This window comes from Ochotona princeps, chromosome 27 (genome assembly GCF_030435755.1).
Source record: "Ochotona princeps isolate mOchPri1 chromosome 27, mOchPri1.hap1, whole genome shotgun sequence".
Taxonomy (NCBI): Eukaryota; Metazoa; Chordata; class Mammalia; order Lagomorpha; family Ochotonidae; genus Ochotona; species Ochotona princeps.
In genome coordinates this window covers 11,111,547-11,135,013 of record NC_080858.1, presented here as the reverse complement: position 1 = coordinate 11,135,013, position 23,467 = coordinate 11,111,547, and the positions used below count along the sequence as shown (strand labels likewise).

The 23,467-nt window shown below is 40.3% G+C and overlaps 1 protein-coding gene across 1 annotated transcript in view; it reads left to right on the top strand.

Annotated features, from left to right (window-relative positions):
* Nucleotides 1-23,467, top strand: part of ETNK1 (ethanolamine kinase 1) — a 38,707-nt gene that overhangs the window by 920 nt on the left and 14,320 nt on the right. Inside the window, exons 2-4 of the mRNA XM_004592620.2 lie at nucleotides 12,370-12,629; nucleotides 15,171-15,311; nucleotides 18,784-18,926. Of these exons, the coding sequence (XP_004592677.2) occupies nucleotides 12,370-12,629; nucleotides 15,171-15,311; nucleotides 18,784-18,926 (544 nt within the window). The remainder of the gene's footprint in view (nucleotides 1-12,369; nucleotides 12,630-15,170; nucleotides 15,312-18,783; nucleotides 18,927-23,467) is intronic.

Here is a 23,467-nt window from a genome sequence, read left to right as displayed (position 1 = left end):
CTTTCCCTTTCTCCTCCCTCTCCTCCGGCGGCGTCAGTCCCATTGATGCCTCGCCCTTGGATGTGGGTTCCCCTCCACCCCCATGTTGCGACTGGAGAAGTGTACTTGAATCTAGAGGACTGACCATGACCGTGCGTTGCTGATCACGGCCATGCCTTGCTGGGTGCGATTCCTCAGGGAACGCTTGAACTGTTCAAGCTTTCTCCGGCCAATGAATATCTGGTGTCACACGTAGCTGAGGTTTGGGAATATTTCCTTTTCCTGAACCGCTGTGTATTTCAGATAGACCAAAAAAAAAAAGGGGGGGGGAGGGATAAAAAAAGGGGAAAAAAAGCCTTAAGAATGCAATAATTGAGTGTCTTTGGAGTGTTGAAATGTTACGTACAATGCATAGTTTTAGGAACGACTTACAAAAATGAGCTTCCTTTTCTTTTGAGAAGAACAATCCGAGTTAGAAATTTTAGAGTCTGGGATATTTGGGGGTTCTGTTTGTGGCAATGAGCAGTCGTGAAGGGACCTTCGTTTGCATTAGCCAAGTGATCAACCTCGCTGTGTTGGGTGAGGTACTCCACCACGTTTCTGTATTTAATTCTTGGCTGAACTAGCAGGCTACCTCTACAGAGATGAATAAAACATAAGAGTGCCCGAGGCCTAGAGCTTTCAGGAGTGTGACTTTCGGTTTCCTGCCGCCCAGGAGATTTCCAAGCTGATAAGAAGGAAGCGTACGTGTTGAGAGCGGAAAAAAATTAGAAATGTAAAGGAAGTGCTTGTTAGCCTGGAATGTAGAAAGGAGTGAATCCAAAATGGATTGCCGTGTAAGGAAGGAAACTTAACCCCCTCTAATTGACGTAATGCCTTGCAAATGGAAACTTATTACTTTTTTAGTTTATTATTTATTAACTTATTTGTGTTGAAGGTCCTAAAGCGATTTAGTTTCTTTCAGTCGGTTGTAAATTAGATATATCGTATTAATTAAAGGCAGTGCTACTTCCTGGTATGCTCAACTGCTGGCCAATCATGTTACTGTCTAGGCCATGACTTTAAACTTGAACTTTGAAATTTGCTTTGATGTGTCTGGAGTGGCTGGAATGGCTCCTATAGGGTTCTGTGCGGTTGACTGTGCGGATATGTAATCTTCCTGGATTTTTAAAATTATGTCGTTACCCGAACAACCATATTAGGTAGGTACTATCTTTTTTAGTTGAGACTCAGTGAAGTAAAGCCAGGATAAAGGTAAAAATGGACAAAATACAGCACCATCAAGCTGGTGGTTGGAAAGTACCTACTTGTAACTGAATCTTGGCATCTGCGTGGCAACGTTAAAGACTCAGCGTGTGATATGAGTCAGGTAAACACTCCCACTGACTTGGCCCCAAGTGTGATTAGCTGGAAATGCATCTCCTCCCCTTGCAAGTAAAGCTTTTGGAACAATCCAGCTGAACTGATGGTTTATTCTGCTCTCAACTCAATAGCTCTCTCCCTAACTTCTTTCAAGATCTAGCTTTTGGAGCTGTCTGCATTTCTTTGGGTAGTTGTGTGTAGGGGACTATGTTTTGGTTCAACAGAATAATTTACAAGGACCTCAGAATAGTTTTGCATTCTGAAAAAAGCTAATGAATTAGTGGCTTAGATAGTTCAGTATATTCTCTTAGAGTTTTTGTACAAAGTTGAATAATCTTGTTTTGTCATTAATTTATCACTCTGCACATTTTTCCATAACTTGAGACCTGTCATAGGTGATGTCAAAGTCTTACTACTTCAGATAATAAGACTCTACTTAGTCCCGGATAGTATAGATCTAGCATATCTATGGTTTCCTAGGGTCTCAGTAAGATTGTTTTCTCTGTAGGGCCTTAAGTGAATTGAGTTTTACAATAACACTCTTATTATTTTGGTTAAGAATGTGAAGTTTGGCTTTGAGTCCAAGTCCCGTATTTCACTCTCCCTGTTCTCCTGGTCAAGTTACTTGGCCTTCTCAGGCCTCTGTGTTTTCAGCTGTAAAATGAATCCAGTGATAGTCCTACTTCAAAGAGTTGTGAGGGGAAAAAATGCTGTTCTGGTGATTATTGCTGCTGAGCATCCATTACATGTGGATGCCTGAATCAAAGAACAAACGCCTTCTCTTTGAAATTCCCATTCTGATGGGGAAAACAAATAAGAAAAGAATTGTGGGTCAAGCTCCTCTCTTCACCTGGTTCTGGACTCCTGTAGTATCGGATCCACAGATGCTGAGAAATGCCTCATGTAAAATGACGTAGTATTTGCTTATAAGTTAAACACATCCTTCCTTGTTCTTTAAACCATTGCTAGGCTACTTACAATACACAGTACAATGTAAATACATGTAAATTGTTTTTTAGATTTTATTGTTACAGGGCATGACAAAAAATAATAGTAATGTTTTTAGTGCAAATGTACTTTTGGGAAATTTTGTAGGTTGAATCCAGAGATAGAAGGCTGCCCACAGAATGTTTTTGGAATGAATATTTTAATCTTCATATCCAAAAATTATATAAGAACACTTAGAAAAATATTGTTCTTTCTGTTGTACTATAACTTTTTGCATGTGTTTGTATAGTATTTTTTTGAAGTCTTCAATATTGAGCTTAACATATGAATACGCTATCTTACAAACTGATCTTTGTGTTGGTTGTGTAGCTGCATGACAGTTTTCATATCTCCTTCCTCGTGTTTTTTTTATTGGAGATAAATACCTAAATATTCTTTTAGAAATCAATAACCTGGGTCCGGTATAGTGGTTAAAGTCCTCACCTTGCATGTCCAGGATCCCATATGGTTGCCGGTTCTAATCCTGGTGGCCCTGCTTCCCATCCAGCTCCCTGCTTGCGGCCTGGGAAAGCAGTCGAGGATGGCCCAAAGCCTTGGAACCCTGCACCCACGTGGGAGACCCGGAAAGCTCCTGGCTTCTGGCTTCGGATTGGCTCAGCTCTAGCCATTGCGGTCACTTGGGGAGTGATTCAGCGGAGGGGAGATCTTCCTCTCTGTTTCTCCTCCTCTCTGTATATCTGCCTTTCAATAAAAATAAATAAAATAAATAAATCTTTTTTTTAAAAAAATCAATAAACCCTTTTATTATTGATGTTTAACATTTAATATAGTTCTGTTATTTGATGAAGAGTATGGTCTGTTCAGTTGCTTTGTTGATTCACCTCCAGTATTCTAATTTAATAATTGATATTCCTCCTTGTTTAAAAAAATTTGTTTTTGATATTTTTCAGCTTCTTGAAAGGCAAAGTGGCAGAGAGGAGTAGAAACAAAGAGATTTGCATCTGCTGATTTATGCCCTTATGTATGAGGCAGCCGGGGCTGGTCCAGGCTGGAGCTGGGAGCCTGCAGGTCTGTCTGGCTCTCCAGCAGGGCCGACGCCTGAGCTGTCTTCTGCCATCCCGGTTACATTAGCAGAAAGCTGGATGGGAAGCTGACTGGCTGGAACTCAAACTATCACTCTGTTATGAGCTGTGGTTGTAAGAAATAAATTGAAGCTTAACCTACTGGGCCACAGCACCTACCCCTCTTTTCTGATTTTGGAGAGATGAGTTTGTTCCTTACTTTAAGGAAAAGCTTCTGAAAATCTCAGATAAATTAAATTAATGTGGTAAATTGCCAGAAGTATAGGGAATTGATAGAAATTTTGGAACATATAAAAGATCACAGTTTATTTTGAATATGGTTTTTGCTCAGTGAAGAGGTTCAGCTTTCTATCTCCTTTTCTCCCAAGGGACTGTTTGGTGCAGCAGCTAAGATGTGGTTTGGAGTGTGGGTGTTGTGTGTAACTGGTTACGCTGCTTCCTGTGAGTCTGGTTGCTGCTCTTCTGATTCAGCTTCCTGCTAGTGCACCTGGGGAAGTGGAGGATGGCCCCTGCGTCCGTGGGGGGACCTGCATGAAGCTCCTGGCCCCTGACTCTTCTGGGCTTTGGCTAGCCAGCCCCCGCCATTGTGGCTGTTTAAGGAGTGATCACTGAATGGACGATTTCTCTTTGTAACTTTACCTTTCAAATAAATAAAATAAATCTTAAGAAACCAAACAAATGATGTCCCTTGTTTTGCCTCCATGCACAACCAACTGCCCAGGTTTGTTTTTGGTCTAGTCCCACCTTCCTGCCATGGGCACCTGGGAGGCAGCAGCGACGGTGCTAGTGCTCTGGTTCCTGCCGCCTCTGGGCAAGGATTAGAGGGCAGCTTTGGGTTGCTTGTTAGTCTTGCCTGGCCACGTTTGTTGGAGGCGTTTGGAGAGTAAGTCACTATATAGAAAATCGCTTTGTCTCTCTGGTTTTCTAATGAATAAACATAAGCAAATTAAAAAACTGGTTTTTTTTGAAAGCTTTAATTACTTGGAAGTCAAAATTAGAGAGAGAGACGGAGAAAGAGCTTCTGTTCACTGATTCACTCCACAGTTGGCTGCAAGGACTGGGCCATGCCAAAGCCAGGAATCAGGAGCTTCTTCCAGGTCTCTCACATAGGTGGCAGGGGCTCAAACACATGGGCCATCTTCTGCTGCTTTTCCCAGGTCATTAGCAAGAAGCAAGATTGGAAATGGAGCAGTGGGAACCAAACTTGTGCCTTGTGGGATGCCAGCATTGCTAGCAGCTTGAACTGCTGAATCACAGTGCTGGTCCCATTAAAAATTTAGAAAGTGTTTTTTTCTTAAATAATGTGCTAAGGACAATAAGAGTGTGAGGTTCCACTTGAGTTTATTGAGTATAGCCAAGAGAAGTGTGTCATGTTTGATAGCTTCACATATTATCTCAGAAAGGCCATGAAGCTGTGCTCTGTGTGGTTTGGACACAAGGTAAGGGAACTGGCTACATAGGAAGTTGGTATTTTATTGTCAAAGACATAATGGGAGCCACTGAGTATTTTTTAGTAGGTGAGTTATGGCATGCCTTTGTTTTATTTTTTGAGGGAAGTTAATAGTATATTGGTGGAGAGAGATGCTTTGAATTGGTGGGTTAGGGATCCCTTAGGTCGTTTATTTTGAAAATAGTAGTTACCACACACTCATAGGATATCAAATCAAGGTAGTGGGTTGGAAACACCAGTTTTAAAAGATAGGTTAGAATACAAGGTGATGTGCTACGCTAGAGAGTCTTTCAAATAGTAACAATAGGTATTTTGTGAAGCTTATTGCAAAAGTATAAGCTCCTGCCTATCTCAGATGGTAAATGCATTTCTTTATGGATTTGCGCTCAAAATGTCTCAGAAAACTTTGCCTAGCAGAGACTGTTGTATAAACCCAGACCACTGGTCCTGGGGCCCCAAGAGAGAGATGGAGATGATGGAAGGTAGATATTTCAGAAAGTGAATGTGAAAGTCTTTTTTTTTTTTTTTTTTTTTTTTTTTTGAAAGCGAGAGGGAGGGAGACACAAAGAGTTCTTCCATCCACTGCTTCGCTCTCCAAACATCCACAGTGGCCAGGGCTGGATCAGGCTGAGGCCGGAGCCCAGGAGCTTCTCCATGGGCCTCCCACATGGGTGCCTGGGCCAGGCACTTGGGGGAGTGTTCCACTTCTGCCCTAGGCACATTAGCAGGAACTGGATTGGAAGTACACTGAGAAGCGAACTGGTGCCTGGTGCCCATATGGGATGCTGGCATAAAAGGCCATGACTTGACCCACTGCCCTTCCAGGACTGGCCCCATTTAAAACCCTTTGATTACAGATAAAGGGAAAATTAAGGTTTGTGTGTTTGTTTTGGTGATTTTCATTTATTTATTTTTTGGTGAATGACAAAGATAGGGATACAGTAGAACATCTGCTATACTTAAGGGATCAGAGTATTTATCTCTTGATTTCGGTTTTAAGAACTTTTTTATTCTCTGATATGCCAGATTGACTGCAAATAAATTTTAACATACTTTTGAAAATTGTAGTTTATAGCAAACACACAGAAATATACTTGAAACAGAAATTGTGAAATAAATACCTGTGTAATTCCTAATAGGGGAAGGAAAGAACTTTCTAGCAACACTGAATATCTCCATATCCCTACCTGGTCTTCTTCCTCCCTCTAGTGGTAACCACAGTAGCAGTCTTGTTTTTTTTTTTCTTTTAAGATTATTTTTTGCCGAAAGGACAGAGAAGGACAGACTGAACAGGGTCTTCCACTCTGTTACACTCCCATCATGAGCACGGTGGCTGGTGCTGAGCTGAGCTGAAGCCAGGAGCCAGGAGCTTCCTCCAGATCTCCTGTGTGGGCCCAGGGACCCAAGCATTTGAGCTGTCCTCTACTGTGTTCCCAGGCCATAAGCAGGGAACTGGATGAGAAGTAGAGTGCTGGGGCACCAGATGGCTCCCACATGGGATGCCAGTTCCACAGGCTTAGGATCAGCTAACTGTGCCACCACACTGGCCCCTTACCTCATTGTTTAATGAACATAACAATGTTTCGAATTAGTTCTTTTTTCATAAGTGTTACAAGAAATAATATGCTAGGTGTATAATATACATCTCTCCTTTTAAGAGAGACCACATAAATGTGAAATAATTTAGTTTTATTAGAAAAGAGATGTATATAAAACTTTGGATAGTGCAGAAGGGCTTCGTTTCCTATTATTCCTATTCTGTTCACAACTGTTCTTTTGTTAATTACCTTCTACTTTGCCCAAGCATTTTATGTAGGTGCAATCAAATGGGCAATCTTTATAGTCCTTTTTTTCATTAGCCTGCAGAAACATGTTTCGTGTTTTTATGGTATTGACTATACTTTCTGATAGCTATAGGCATAAAATTTGATCATGTTAACATCACATGGTTAAATTACTGTTAAAATGGTAGTGGGTTTTAAATTCCAAAGAATATAAAGAAAGAGTCTAAACCTAATTCTGTTTTAAAAATGTAAATCATGTAAAAATGCAAATCATGTAAAATATTTGAAGTACAAGACTGTACAATGAAAAGTAAAATGTCTAATTCCAATTTCAAGTCATTCTCTTTTAAGGTAATTTTGTTTACATTTTCTTCTGTTCTAAAAATCAGTAAATTACCAGTGTTCCATCTATTAATGCAATATGGCCACAACAGCAGGGCTGTGTCAGCCTGAAGCCAGCAGTCTGGAATTCCATTCAGGTCCTTCTTGGGCCATTTTTTTTCCAGCTTTTCCAGGTGCGTTAGCAGGAAGCAGAATCCAAAGTGGAGCAGCTGGAACTCAAAATAGTGCTCATCTGGGGTGCTGGCACCACAGGCTACACAGCTCAACTTGGCTGTGCCACTGTGCTAGCCCCAGTTAAGTTATTCTGTATCTTTTTTTTTTTTTAAACCAAATGTTTACTCTCCAAGTTTGATTTATGTATTAGAGCGAGAAGGAGAGAGCTCTCTCATTCACTGGTTCACTCCCCAAATGTCCACAGTGGGCCTGGGCCACACGTGGTTCCAGGAATTCAGGTGGCAGGAAGGGGATCACTGTGTTAGTGCACAGCTTCAGCGCAGAACTGACCGGGGGACAGAGCAGTGCACCCCAACAGGTGGTGCTGTGTGGGGAGACCGGGCATCCCAGCCACTGAGCTCAAAGTCTGCTGTTGAATTTTTCAGTTTCAGTGATGATTTTGCTCTTTATTCTTCCTCAGAGATCTCCCATCTGCTAGGTTACTCCCAGAGCCTTCAGCAGTTGAGCTGGGCAAGGTCCAGGTCAGCAGCCAGAACTCAAAGTGAGTATAACACGTGGTCACAGGCACTTGAGCCTGCCTCTCAGGATGTGTTCAACGGAAGCTGGATTGGAAGCAGCCTCACCAAGAACTAGCACTCTCATGTGATGTGGGCATGCCAGGTGACAGCGTAATTTGCTGAACCACAACACCCACCCTGTGTTCTTGGCTTTAATTTGTTAAAGAAGATTATTTACTTGAAAGTCAGACTTGCAGAGAGAGAATTTTGTCTGTTGCTACATTCCTCAGGTGTCTGCAATGGCCAGGGTAGGGCCAGGCAGAAGCCAGGTACTAATTCTGGTCTCCCATGTGGATGGTGGAGCCCTCAAACTAGGACCCTGTTCACTTCCTATTTACAACACTGTAATAGCCTCTCTGCCAGTTTAACTCCCTCTCCTATGGGGGAAAAATCACTCTGCACTGTTTGCAGAGTAACTTTTCTATAATACAAATATGAACATAACTAAAAATGTTCAAAGGGCTCCACACTGCTTGTAAAGTCCACCTACTTAGGGAATAGAAATTTCCTGAAATCTGGGCCCGGCAGCATGGTGTAGTGGCAAAAGTCTTCACCTTGAATGCACCGGGATCCCATATGGGCGCCGGTGCTAATCCCAGCAGCTCCATGCTTGTGACCTAGGAAAGCAATCAACTGCCCAAAGCCATGGGACCCTGCACCCGCGTGGGAGACCTGGAAGAGCTCCTGGCTCCTGGCTTTGAATCAATTCAGCTCCAGCCATTGCAGCTGCTTGGGAAGTGAATCAGTGGATGCAAGATCTTCTTCTCTGTTTCTCCTCCTCTCTGTATATCTGACTTTGTAATATAAATAACTAAATCTTCAAAAAAAAAAGATTTACTTATTTGAAAGTCAAGTTACATAGACAGATGGAGAGAGAATATTATGGAAGTCTACTGGTTCACACCCCAAATGGCCGCAGTGGCTGGGGCTGGGCCAAGCCAGAGTCAGGAGCTTTTTCTGTGTCTTGCACGTGGGTGCATGGGCCAAAGTGCTCGGGCCATCATTTGCTGCTTTCTCAGGGGCATGAGGGGAGCAGGATGAGAAGCGGAACAGCCTGGGATCTGGAACCAGCACCTGCATGGGATACTGGTGTCACAGTGCCGGCCCTGCATGCCTGATTATCTTAATACTGGCATGTCAATGTGAATTTCAGCATATAGTCAACCCATTAGCCCATGAATTTGGAATTTTCCCCATGTGTCTGTCAGGACACAGGGACCTTTTCCTCCCCTCTGTCAGTGTGAGACCCTGTTTCCCACACTGGCTTGAATTGCTCTTCCCTGAGCCTTGGGTAGTGTCCTCACACGTGTGTCCTGCTCAGTACTCTTCTGAATATTTTGTAGGAACCTTTGCAAATCTGTGGAGTTCTCTCTTTTTGTTTTTCTTCCTGTCTGTGCTTTAGGATTCTGTCCTGCGTACCGCACCTGTCAGAATATCCCCCGACACGCAGTTGCTCTTGAAGCAACTTGAAGCACCCGCAGCCCCATCAGTGTTCCAGTATGTGTTGGATCTGGGGTTCTTTTATGAGATTGAGCTGAGACATTGTTAGGACTCCATTTGTTTTCCATTTTTCCAAGATGACCGGTTTTGTTTTCTAGTATCTTTAAAGTTGTTTCTTCATATGTTTTGTCTGACTTTTGGTTTTGTTTTTGCAGAGCAGTTTTTTCGAGTAGGAGAGCAAATTCTGTCCCTGTTAGTTTGTCCTTGACTAGAGGGAATGTGGCCCAATAAATTATTTAGGCCAGTGATTTTTCACCCTTTTCTCTGGGGTGAGAACACTGTGTTCCAACAAAATCACCTGCCACAGTGCAGTATGTTAAATAGCTAGAGGTGGGCTGATGGCAGTGTGACACACAGGCCTTGCTGTGTCCCGGGGCAACAGCAGAACTTTGCCTACTTGGGTGTCCATTTCTGTTCTCTCAGCATTTCACAGCCCTGTTTGAAAACCACAAATAAGTATGTAAAAAAATAAATGAAGATATGATGCAGTCACTAGTTAAAGAAGGAACAGGGGGCCTGCATCGTTGCTTAGCAGGCAAAGCTGTTGCCTGCAACACCCATGTGGGATGGCAGTTCGTGTCCCAGTTGCTCTATTTCCAGTCCAACTCCACGCTAATGTGTAATTGGGGACAGTATCTACTGTTGATGATTATGAAGCTTTTAGTACTGGTTAACTTGATAAAATTAAGAATTACAAAAATAGCAGATAATATCAGAAATGGACACATTGACTACAGTAATTTTGTCAAGAAATTTATGTGAGCAGGGAAGAAGAAATTAGAAGTTGGCTATTGGGTGTGAGTGGGATGAATGACCATACAGTCTGCTTTTCTGTCTCCAGGCATGTTGCCCTTGTACCGTTTCCCTGCCTTTCTCCTGGCCGTCATCTGCCTCCCACAGTGTGTCTTGCCAGGAAGCTGAATCTCATGTGGGACTAGGACTCCACCTGAGCGCTCAGTAGGACTTGTAGTACCTTTTTTTAAAAAAAAAAATTTACTTCTATTGGAGAGGCAGATTTACAGAGAGAAATGTCATGTATCTGCTGGTTCACTCCCCAAATGGCTGCAATGACTGGAGCTGAGTCAATCCGAAGCCAGGAGCTTTGGGTCTCCCGTGCAGGCACAGGTCCCAAGGCTTTGGGCCGTCCTCTACTGCTTTCCCAGGCCACAAGCAGGGAGCTGGATGGAAGCTGGAGTAGCTGGGACACGATCTGGCATCCATATGGGATGTTTACACTTACAAAGCGAGGGTTTAGCCACTGAGCCATCGTGCTAGGCCCAGCTATTGCCCAGTGCCCATCTCTGTGATGTTTCTTTAATTCTCATATTCTAAAATGACAAAGATCTGAAAGCTTGATGAGATTCCAAGTCACAGGTGATAAAATGTAGCATAGTGTATCCTATCAGGAGGTCTGACAGCCTTAGTAGTTGGAGTTCAGGAGGTGCGTGATAACTCCTGTTGTAAACTGCCCCAACTGGCTTTCGTCTAGTGATCTGACTTGCTCAAACTTGTTGTGAATAGTTATTACATTCCAAGTTGTCAGAAATTTATTTTCTAAATCTGTTGTTTCACATTTGTCAGTTGAAGTTCTTCGGTAAAGAAATTTCCTCATTGATTTGGTGATTTCAAATCTGTGAAGTACATTTCATAAAATGCACAGCATGCATGCTTGTGTTTTAACCTACATGAGTGATATTTTAATTAAGATTTGTTGATTTGAGGCCCAGTGTGGTAGCCTAGGGGCTAAAGTCGCTTGCCTTGCACACACTGGGATCCCATATGGACGCCGGTTCTAACCCTGGCAGCTCCACTTCCCATCCATTTCCCTGCGTGTGGCCTGGGAAAGCAGTCGAGGATGGCCCAAAGCCTTGGGACCCTGCACCCACGTGGGAGACCTGGGAGAGGCTTCGGGCTCCTGGCTTTGAATTGGCTCAGCTCCAGCTGTTGCAGCTGTTTGAGGCGTGAATCAGCGGAGGGAAGATCTTCCTCTATGTTTCTCCTCCTCTCTGTATTTCTGACTTTGCAATAAAAATAAAATAAGTTTTTGGAAAAAATCTGAATATAATTTAGTGGTAATTTGAGAATAACTGTTGAATGGCATTTTAGTCTAACTGAATTGAAGGCTTTGTAGGTAAAAAGAAAAATTTTCTGAAAAGTAGGGCCACAGAGCAAGGGAGAGGGTAGAGCTCTTCCACTGCCTGACTCACCCCTTTCAATACTCCAAATGGTCCCTGTCAGTCAGACCAGAGCCGACTGGGTCCATTTCAGCAGTCTGGGTCCATTTTGGGTCTCCCATGTGAATAGCAGGGCCCCAGGGACTCAGGACATCATGCGCCATCTTAGCTGCATGCGCAGGAAGCTGCCTGTAACGTGCTGGGGCCAGCTGTTGAACTGGCGTGCTAGTAAGGGTTGTGGGTATCCCAGCAGTGGCTTGCAGAGTTCCAGTCTGTAACTGGACACATGAGTTAGTGTAGAGGAAAATGCAAGGATTTTCAAGTGGTTTCAGGAACTAGAATTGCTAAAATATTTATTTGCTTTGTTATACTTTCTATGCTCAGATTTCAAAAATGATTGGAAGTGCTTCGAGTTCTTGAAAACTCCCAACAATCTATTTAGAAAATGTTATAGAAACCCCTACTTCTCTTTTTATCTTCCTCTAATTAGGGTTGCACTTCTCTTTTTAGCCATTGCTTTCCATTTTAAGCAGTTAAAACTTGAGTGCATAACATAGTTAATGTGTGTTTAGTAATCTTCAAAATTAATATTAAAATAGAATTTTTTGTAAGTTGGAAATTGTAGTTATAGATTCTGGTCACTTGCTGTGCTGGGAAAAGGCAGCATTCCCTTGCAGCAGGAGGGGCCCATCCGATGGACGCAGGAGAGATGGTGCAGTGATTGCAGCGTGATGCAGACCAAGGTAGAGCAGGCATTAAAGCATTGCATAGAAATACCAGAGGCGGTGTTTCTGGGTCAAGAAAGGTTTCTGGATCAAGGACTTCCTAATTATTGTAGGAATTAAGGGCAGCATTTAAACATGAGCCTTTCTTTTTGTTTAAAATAGTTACAAATACGCTAGACAAAGGTATCCAAAGGTGATTTTATGGTAAGAAGTGGATATTTTCTTTTAATTAGATGTAACTCCTTAAAAATACATAATTTTTCTCCCTGTTTTCCGCCCTCTTTCTTTACAGCTCTTCACAGATGGAATCACCAATAAACTTATTGGCTGTTATGTGGGGAATACCATGGAGGATGTAGTCCTGGTGAGAATCTATGGCAATAAGACCGAGTTGTTGGTTGATCGAGATGAGGAAGTGAAGAGTTTCCGAGTGTTACAGGCTCATGGTTGTGCACCACAGCTCTACTGTACCTTCAACAACGGCCTGTGCTATGAGTTTATACAGGGAGAGGCGTTGGATCCAAAGCATGTCTGCAATCCAGCAATTTTCAGGTACATTTCCACTTCTCAATTTCTACTTTAGAAATATGAGAGTATTTAGTGTGGTGACGTTGTTTGTTGTTGTTAAAGATGTCTGTATTTGAAAGAGAGTTAGGTAGTAGGAGAGGCAGAGAGAGATCCTGCATCTCCTGGTTGAGTCCCCAGCCGAGCAGGGGCCTGCCCGGAAGTCTGCAGCTCCATCTGGGCCTTGATGTAAGTGACAGGGTCTAAGGGTGTGGACCATCTTCCACTGCTTTTAGGTGCATGAAACAGGGAGCATGTAGGACTCCAACCAGCACTTGTGTGGTATGATGGCCTTGCAGGCAGCTGCCTAACTGCCGCACCCAGTACTGGGCCCCAAAACAATTAGATAAGTAAATTTAACTGGAGGAAAGGGGAGCTTGGATTCAGATAGAAAATATATGTACACTATAGAAGATTACTAGAGAAATGCCCACATGAGTTTTCTGACAATTAGTAGAGTAAGCCATTAGCTTTAAGTGAGTATCCACACCCCATCTCCCACTGTTGCGACTGCTAGAAAAAAGAGCTCTGTTCACCTGTTGCCCAGGGTCTTCAGGCTCTGAGTCTGGAGGTTGACCACAAACCAATTTTAACTTTGATAGTAAAGGCGTCGATAAGATAAGTTAATGGCTTTGGGTAATTCTCATGCTGTGTGCAGGATACTGACAACTTTACCTTTAGGCCATGGCTTAGTTGTAAAGCATGCAGAAATCTAGTTTATTCTCCCAAAAACCTGCAGTAGCCTCTGACTGGGGCCAAAATCTGGAGTCAGAAACAGTCCCAGTGTCATTGGCAGGAATCCATTCAGCTGAGCTGTTGCTGCATTTGTTTAGGGTCTGTATAAGCAGGAGGGTGAAGTCAGCAGGGGAGCCAAGTATTGAACTGAAGTGCTTCAATTAAGTGGAAGTTTAGCCACTAGACCCACTTACCTTAGCATAGGAGATACTGTTTAATACTTAATATAAAATAAATGCTATGTAAATAGTTGCTATCCTGTATTTTTAAAGAATACTAATAAGGAAAAAAAAAGTGTCTGTACCCAGTGTTCAATACAGATGCAGCCACTGTAGGCCTAACAGGGCATATGAATGAGACACGAGGTGAACAGTGCTCCAACAGTGAACACTGGAGAGACAGGATCTGTGAAATTGTGGGAGATTATAGCAAGATAGATACTTGACCTGTGTGGATTGTGTATACTGCTCAGCATCCTGTAAATTCAAATATTTGCTTTCTGGAACTTGCTGAAATTTATTTTTTTTCTGAAAAATTTTTTTTGTTCTGTAGTTGATTAAGGTTGTTGGATCTTGAGGTAGATGGTCACATTTTACTGGTATGAATTTTTGTTTTAGAGTTTGAATGTATTTACCTGGGAGGGATAGAGAGAGGTTGGGGGAAAGAAAGTCCCAGAGCTACTAGTTGGGAGCTCAGTGCAGGTGGCGTGTCAGTGGCAGGAGCTGGGGGCAGCATTGCCATCTCCCAGGGAGCTGGAGTCAGGAGCTGGTGCTGCGGGTGGGGCCCAGGCATCCTGATGAGGGCTGTGAGTCTCCTAACCAGAACACCTGTGTCTGACCCACTTAATATTAAAGTATTAATATATATAATATAATATTAAAATAATATTGGAGGGGCACTTGAAGTTTTCATGAAATTAATTAGGTGCTTAAGTACTGTATGGAAGATAGTTCAGAAAGTTCATGAAAAATGGAATTAAAATAAAGCTTATTTGGTAGAGAATTGGTAGAGAATCTGCATAGTTGGTCGCACAATTTTCCTTTTCCACAAAGTCAGCCAGTTGTTTCATTTATGTAAGTCTTTGCTGATTTGTTTGAGATCCATGCTCAATTACATGTACAGAAAATTTCAGTATTTTGGTGGTGCATTAGTCAATGATAAGACTGACACTAACAATGAAGGATGATGATTGGAATATTCAAACTGGCTTAGAGTAGAAGGAAGTAAAGAGAAGGTTTCACAAGTGTGAATTTAGGGACCTGATTGAGATAACCAGGGCTCAAGTGATGATGACTCAGTCATCACACCATGATTGCTAGAAAAGTATTCAGTGATACTTGTTAAAACAGGATACTGTTGACTTTGTTCCTTACAGTTGTGATTGGTGTGGGGACTGTAGCTTGGACTACTGTGGTGGGGGCTCAACTGCCAGTACAGGCTAGTGGAGTTGATCGTCAAGGAGCAGGGTGGGAGGTTTGTGGAAGGGGCGATGAAGACGGCAAGGGGGATATTTGCTGAAGACAGGCCAGCTCAATCGTCCATCCCCAGGAGATGGGGGCAGATGGCAAGCCTGATTAGGCTTCAAGATGATCAGATGCTGAGGATTGGGCATTCTTGCTGTGAACTAACTTACCAGGATTCTTGCCCAAACCAAATTTTTCAAGGAGATAACACAAATACTTAGGCAGTGATTTAGGAGGCAACTATTTGGTAAAGTAAAGAAAAATATTTATCTGTGTACATGAACTTCATGATGCTTAACTTCTTTCTTTTTATGCTTTTTGTTATCCACAGGCTAATAGCACGCCAGCTTGCTAAAATCCATGCTATTCATGCACATAATGGCTGGATTCCCAAATCTAATCTGTGGCTAAAGATGGGAAAATATTTCTCACTCATTCCCACAGGATTTGCTGATGAAGACATTAATAAAAGGTAAGTTTACTTTTCTGTTTGAAGCTGTTATAGATTACTTTGCTCTATAAACCTATAATGGAATTTCCAAGGTAACTACAAGGTCTTTGTGTGTAAAATCTGATTGTATTTGTCCTTTTGTTTTGAAGTAAAATCAGTATTGATTGATTGGCTCTCAGAGGGCTCTGCAGAAACCACTGCCTTTGTCCCCTTCCATGCCATTAATCCCCCAGTCGGCCAGGGACAGCAAGGGGAGGGGCTGAGGACGGCAGAGCGGAAAGGGTTGTCAAGTGGAGAACATGGAATGGGTACAGTCGTTCACACTGCTGAGTTGGTTGTAGAGACCTTTTTGAAAACTCTTTCAAAGTTTTGAAAAGGCTTTAGAGTTCTACATTGGGGCAATATAGCAGTATTGGAGTGTGAAAAGTTTGGGTTCTTAGTTCACTCTTGATTGTTTTTATCAGTAGGTTGAAACTTTATGGGAATCTTAGCTGTTGTAAAACTGACTCCTCAAGTTCATAAGATATTTCATTATCTATTTTATATATAAATATATTGATCAGGTATTAAGAGTCTATATGAACATTTTTATGTAGTATAATAGTAGCATAAAAGTTGGAAATTTTATTTTATTCTTTATAAAATACATATGAAGGGTACATCTTTGTAATCAGAAAATGTCTTCTTTGTGAACAGTAGAGGGAAGCAAGGCATATAGATATTTCTTTTTTTTGTAATTCATCAAGGAAAAAACACCTGTTGAACTCAGTTAATTTAAAATTTAACTTGATTCGCTGTCTACAGTGTTCCTTGTTCTGTATTCTGTATACTCAACTACTGTGGATCAAAAATACTAAGAAAAATTATCTTTGTGTTGAAAGTGAATACTTTTTTCCCCTTGTTGTTTCCTAAACAGCACAGTATAAGAACTTCTGATAGAGCATTTACAGTATCAGCTACTGTAAGCAGTCTAAGGACGAGCTGAAGTATCACAGAGAAGTTATGTGTGTGATGTAAAAATACCATTTGTAGGGGAGTTAAGCATATGAGACTTTTGATGCTGATTAGAGTGGAAAGTGGGTGCTGGAGCCAGTCCCCCTCTTACAGAGGTATTACTAGATATTTGTCTTTGACAGACTTTGAAAGTGTTGGGGATATTCCATCCTTCAAATAAGGGTAGGCAAACTTTTGATGAATACCCACTGAGCTCAATATTCAAGAAGGTACAGTATTAAAAAAAGAGAACTCTTTTAATGACTATGGAAATTTTTGGTGGCTAATCATTTAGGAATGCTGATGTTGATGGTAATACTGGAGCTTAACTGAACAGTCTCTGGAGCCACACTGACTTGTGATCAGATCTCAGTTGCCCTTGGGCAAGTTACTTTACTTTGTCTCCTTGGAATCTGTAAAATGGGAAAATGAGTAGTATGTTAACTTTAAAGCATTTTTAAAGAGAATTGATTTAGCCTATATTAAGTGCTTAAAACACTGCCTCAGCAAATAAGTGCTGAATATGTATTAGCTGTTGTTTACTTGAAAGCAGGGGCAGGGGAAGGGACAGAGTCTTTTTTCTGCTGGTTCACTCCCTGGATGCCCGTAATAGCTGAGTGCCAGAAGCCTGGAACTCACTTAAGGTCTCCCCTGTGGGTGGCACATTAGTGGGAAGGTAGGATCTGAAGTTTTGAGCCAGAACTCAAATCCAGGCACTCTAAGAGATGCCTTACGCACTGTGTCAAATGCTGATCCCATATTTTTAAAAATATTGTCATTTAAAGAAGTTAGGTTTTGCCTTTTATTTCCTAGACCCTTAGAGGTATACTTGGATATCCTCTGGGGTAGTGATACTTTGGAACAGCTGGAGGGGTGCAGAAAACATGCAGCTAGAACATGAAAAACAGTATTAAAATATTTTTATATTTTGTTTTAATTTTTACACGATTGTAATGGTCATTTTCCTTTGAGTCTTGTTATTTCCTTCTAGCACTGAACTTTTTTGTAGATAGATTCTTGAGCAGTCTTACTACTTTATAAATTTCATTAAAGGATCATTTAGTGAAGTTGGGTGTCGAGAAGAGTTCAGTTGTGGGTAACATAGCAGGTAGGAACCACCTGAGTAGGCAGATTGGAAATTGTACAAAATAGTCTGTATCATAATGGAAACTAGAAATTTTACAGTTACAGAGTAATTTCAGAGACTGGAGGAAGAATCAAGAGAATGCAGGTTTAAAGTTTTAATAACAGTTTTCTAATCCTAATGATGCAATTGTGGAGTTAGTAATAGCAGCCTGCTTTGTTTCATTTTGTTATCAGACTAGTGGGAGCATACATGTGGTGAGTCTTGTAGGATAGTGGTGATACTAAGTTGCCAGGTGTAGCACCACTCCTCCATGTGGCAGTGCTGGCTCTGTGGTGGTTACTCTGTGCTTATATGCAGCATCCTGCTCATTCATGTGGGAGCCAGTGGGTGATGGCTCAAGTACTTGGCCTTGCCACCTGTGTGGGAGACATGGATGAAGTTCTTGGTTCCCTACTTTGCTTGACTGAGCCACAGCTTTTGGGAGCATCCACAGTGAGGCAGCCAATGAAAGATCTCTCTCTGTTCCTCTCTGTTACTCAGCTTTTCAAATAGATAGTGTTATACTGTGTGTTTAAAAGACAAAATATAGTAATATAGAGGAATGTAGGATAAAATGCTGTTATTTAACTAGCCTCACTTCCATCCTTTGGATTCTCTCTGTTCTGAGGCAGTTTCTGTAAATAGTCCCTTTCTTAATGTATTTTGATGTGACATGTCTACTTTTCTTGCTTTATTAACTATAAACAATTCTGAGAATTTATTGATTTCTGTTACATTCAAACTTTGAACCTTCAAATAGACAAGTTAGTGTGATAAGTCCTTTGAACTTTAGTGTACTTAAGCCTTTTAAAATTAAATATCTGTCTTCACCTATAAACTGAAGATAAATGTAAAGCCTTTAACTTTAATATTTTATCTGTACGTATTAGTTTTCCACACAATTGATAGTGATACATTCTTGTCTTTTCTGCCTATCATTTACAAAATAATTATTTAAAAGATACAGTCAAAGGGAGGGAGGGAGAGATTTCCTACCTGTGTATTCATTCCTCCAGCAGTCACAACAGCCAGGACTGGGCCAGGCTCAACTCAGGAGCCTGGGACTTAATCCAGTCTCCCATGTGGGTAACAAGTCCTGATTCCCTGGGAGCTGGAATCCGCAGCAGAGCATTATCCTCGCTGCCAGGCTGAGTGCCTGCCCCTTACCCGCATATGTCTTGCCTTTTTTTTTTTTTTTAATTTAGATTTATTGTAACAGTTTCTTTTGTTCTGACTTTGGAACACACTGATTTGTTTTTTAATTTGGTAGTGCAATTAAATGGATGAGATTTATTCAAAATAGATATTCTTAATAAAACGTGGAAAAAATGTCATTGAGAGAAACAAAATGTAACTCTTCTTTCTAATGCAAAGGTTCCTAAGTGATATCCCAAGCCCTCAAGTTCTTCAGGAAGAGATGACTTGGATGAAGGAGATTCTCTCCAACTTGGGCTCTCCTGTGGTGCTTTGCCATAACGATCTCTTGTGTAAGAATATAATCTACAATGAGAAACAAGGTAGGTATTTGACCTTAGTAGTAAGTAAAGTTGGTTTCTTTGGATTCTTACTGTGTGACCTTTGTATCAGTACAAATAAGTTTAATTCAAGAATTCAAGAGTTAATATCATACATGAAGTCTTTGAGGATTTTTTTTTTAGGTGATAAAGTTATGGTCACTAATAAATTTAGGAATATGTATTGGTGCAAAATATTCTTTTAAAAATTGGTTTGTTAGAAACAGTTTATGGTTCCTGTTGGATTTTTAAATGTAAAATGATGAAATGGTTTTCTTTATACATTTACCTGTAAAATCTTTTGATTATTTATGATTGGAAAGTATACCTGCTTGTAAAGGCGGTTATGGAATATCAGCAAAATGACATTGCACTGTTTTATAAATACAGAAATTGTCTCACAGTGTTGGCGAGCACAACAGTAATAGAAACAGAGATGTCTCCAGGTTTCCCATTACCTTCATTCTGCTGCTTTTCTATTTGGACACATGTTGCTTATGATTGCTCAAATTTATATGTGTTAAAGTAGTAACCAACAACTTTCAGTAAATAATTTTAGCATTTTTTAATGTAGACAGTGATACTTGATGGAATTTTTTGTGTTTGCATCTTGCTGTATTAATTTTACTTTCATATTTAAGAAGCACTTGATTGTAATGCATCATTGGGTAAAGTGGTTTGAGGTTTGGTTGCTGAGTGATACATGCCCTTCAACACTAAATTGGAATTAAAAAATACAGTTTTGGTTGAAGGATTAGCAGTCATTTACTACTGTTTCAAGCTGTGAAGCTGTTGTAGGAAACCAGGTCTTGAGAGTAGTCTGTACAATTGGAAGGCTTGATTTCTGAATCGGAAGTATACTTTGTGAGTATACTAAAGCCAGCAGAGTCTCATTAACATGGCCATCATTAGATTAAGTTAATGTTTGTCACTCCTCTGATTTGATTGTAAGTTGAGACTGTTCTGTTATAGGGATTGTTATTGACAGGTAACTTGAAGGATATCAAAGAAACACTGTCAGGGGTGGCAAATTAACACTTGTTTTCAAAATAATTTATTTGACCCTACTTTTTAAAAGCATACTGAAGTGCCATCTTTATTTGTGAGTCACTGAAATTTTTGTGTGGACTCAATGTTTTCTTAAAACTTAAAGTATACACTAAAGCATTAAGTACTTGACAGTGTCCTTTAATGTATTATTGTCTGTTTCTTAATTACAGTTTTCATAGCATATAATGGATTATATCCTGGTAACCAAATCTCAATGCCATCTGTAAAACAAGGACATTAGTTATGCATTAAAGCAATGTGTTAACCTTTACATTCAGTGCAAGACCCGGTACATTTTGTATAATGGAGTTTTAAAGTGAGGGACTTCATCTTACATTTGAAGTGGACACTCAGCTTTATTTTTAACTGCAAGTTAATAAAAGAGAATCCTTATTTGAAATATATTTTTAACCTTTCATATATTTTATTTTTACAAGGATTTTTTTTTTGCGTATTCATTTCATAGAATAAATTATAAAATTGAAAAATACGGGACCAAAAAAATCAGATTACTTCGTCTTTAACATTTTTTAGAATATGTTTTTTTTATAGAAGTCAACTGTGTACCATTTGTTTCTTGTCCTTGTGCTTATGTTTGTTTGTTATGGAAATGTTCCTCCCCAGTATTACCTTACCAGTCCCCATTAGGAAGTCTAGTTTGGATCGTTTGGTGTTCATTGGAAGAAACCAGTTGATCTGTGATTTGTTGATATGTAAGCCTAAGGAAAAGCAGATGTTTAGATAAAACCTAAAAGTAGTGAAAGTATAGTAAGAAATTCATCGTAGTATTTGGTAAAATTAGGGGGTAATGGTTTTGAGAAATTGTAATTTGTGAGCTATTAGAGTCTTTAGTTGGAAGTAGAAGATAACATTTCAAAAATAGCTTCGTATGCCAGAAATTATGCATTTGGGACTGTATCATAGCATTGATACTGTACTTGTATGAGCTATCTCAAAAAGATTGGTTCAGTGACTCCAAGGCCATTTACCTCCTCAACTTACCTTGTTACATTATAAAATGGAAGTTGAATATTTTGAGGTAATTTAGGCCTAGAATATGTAATTAAGCTACATGTTATGTTCGCAAATATGTTTTTTGTCACTTCATATGACTTAAACTCGGTGCTTCACTACTTTAAACATACTCATGAGATACAAATCGACAAAAAGTTAAAATGAAAGTGCAAGAATTGGCCATGACATCATCAAGCTTATTGTCTGAATTGTTTATTTCTCAAAAGAACTAATTTTTAAAAACTTCATGAACCTACTCAGATCATCTTGAAGTTGCTGCATGTATTTTTAAACCATAGTAATTTAGATTTTGTGTATATTAACTACAAAATCTCTCTTAAAAGCAGCTCTTGTAAATCTTTAAATAAAGTCTCAGAAATGTCTGAACGTGGGCTTTAGTTCCAGCCTTTGTTCAATCACAGAAGTCAGTGGGACTAGACAGGTCATTTTATCTCTGTCTGTATTTGGTCTTTCACTGTTTGTATCAGGATCATCTAGAGTACTTTGAATAAAAAACAAAGTTCTGTACCACTTTCTAGCACCAGCTGAAAAATAATTACTATAGATAAAATGTAACATTCACATGTTAAGAAATTTCTCTGGCACCTTTTGCATTGTTAATAGTATAGTACTTGAGTTTATTTTTGTGACTAATAGAATATAATTCCTTTACATGACTGCTGCCAAGACTAGTTCCTGTATATAAATATACATGGCTCTGGACCAGGCACTTAGCAGCTCTCACTTGTAACTATTATGCTTGATATGGCCTGGAAATATTTTTCTCTTGGGGGCCAGTTAGTGTGTCTTGGTGGTTTTGTTGACCATATTCTTGTCTCTGTGTTGTAGCACTGCCATGTTCAATACATAGATACATGAGTGTGGCTGTGTTCAATGCGTTATTTTCAAAAACAGATGATGTTCCTACCATGCATTTTACAAAATGTATCTGATTCTGCCAAAGTGAGAAATGGTTATTATTGGCTGGAAGGTTGATTCTGTCCTGTGACTAGAAGAATTATAGTTTGCAGTAGTTTGCTTTATTGTTAAGTGGAGCCTGTAGTTTTTGTTATAAGGGTAAGCTGACTGATGAATTTACAATTAAAGCTGTGTACATGTACAAGTCAGTGAGTGTGCATATACCGATATGCTACGTATTCGTGCGCAGTGCAAACAGAGGTTGTGAGCACCCTGAAGGTTGCGGGCATTTTTGCAGCCGATGTTCCAGGAGCTGGGAGGCATCGCAGGAAGAAGTGCTACCTCTACCTGCCCTCAGCGTGTCCGATGACAGGACTCGGGAGTGTGGGGGAAGAGTGAGCCTCCTTTCTCAAGTTGATCCTGTTAAGAATTTTGAACAGTTAGTGCCAGAAATTAGGTGGTTGGTAAACAACAAGCCCCTTCCTTGCCTTCACTGAAAGGACATCCTAAACAGGTAAGAGAAAATACTTAATGATAATGATGATAGAATTGTATACATAATAAAAAACTGAAAGCAGTGGTTCTTGCTCCAGAATCATAGTCTCACCAGTCATCTCTTAAATATCAGTTGAATAGATACTATACTAAGTGAACGGATTGTAATGTTGCTTACTGACTTCAGAGCTGCTATTTTGATTTCCACTAATCTTTTAATTTTTAACATGTTGGAAGTAATTGCTAAAACTTCAGAGATTGTTGCCGTATGTCTTGATGCTGTCAGGATATTTGTTGGTCTGATGACCCATGGTAACTATTTCATTGTCTTTCCCTGGGGCCCTTAATTGTTCGAACTCATATTATGATTCAGCACAAAATTTTAAATTTCATTAATGACAGTCACTATTTATTTTCTGTTAGCAAAATATAAGATGCTGACTTTTAACTCTTTAAATACATGTCAATAGGAAAAAGGATTTTTTTTTCCCTTAAAAAAGGCATTAAACCAATTTTTTCTTTAGTTTTATATAGTGTACTTTGGGAGTGGGTGAGTCACTGGCCCTAGTCCTTAGGCTCTGGTGATGCCCCCTTGCTCAGTAGTTTCCAACTTACATAAGTACAGCATCAGGTTCGTTGTTGATAAGCTACATTTTTCAGATTGAAGTTTTGTTTTGTTAAATTTATTTGTTGAGCATATAGTGACAAAGGGAGAAACCAAAGAGCCATTTCCCATCTCCTGGTTCACTCCACAAATGTCTGTAAAAGCCAGGGCTGGACCTAATGAAAATCAGGAATCATGAACTCCTTCAGGAATCCCAAGTGGGTAGCAGGGACTCAAGTATTGAGCCTTGCACCTACATCGCAGGTTCATTGGCATGGGTCTCGGGGGCTACAGTGGAAGCAGGTGGAGCTGGGATTTCAGCCAGCACTCTCAGGGGGGTTTGATGGCATTGCAAACTGTGACTTCCTCTGTGTCCCAGTGCCTGCCCTAGAGGTTTTTTTCAGTGAGGAATTGTCTTAACTCTGTCTTAATTTTGTACTCTAGACTATTAATTAGCAGATGG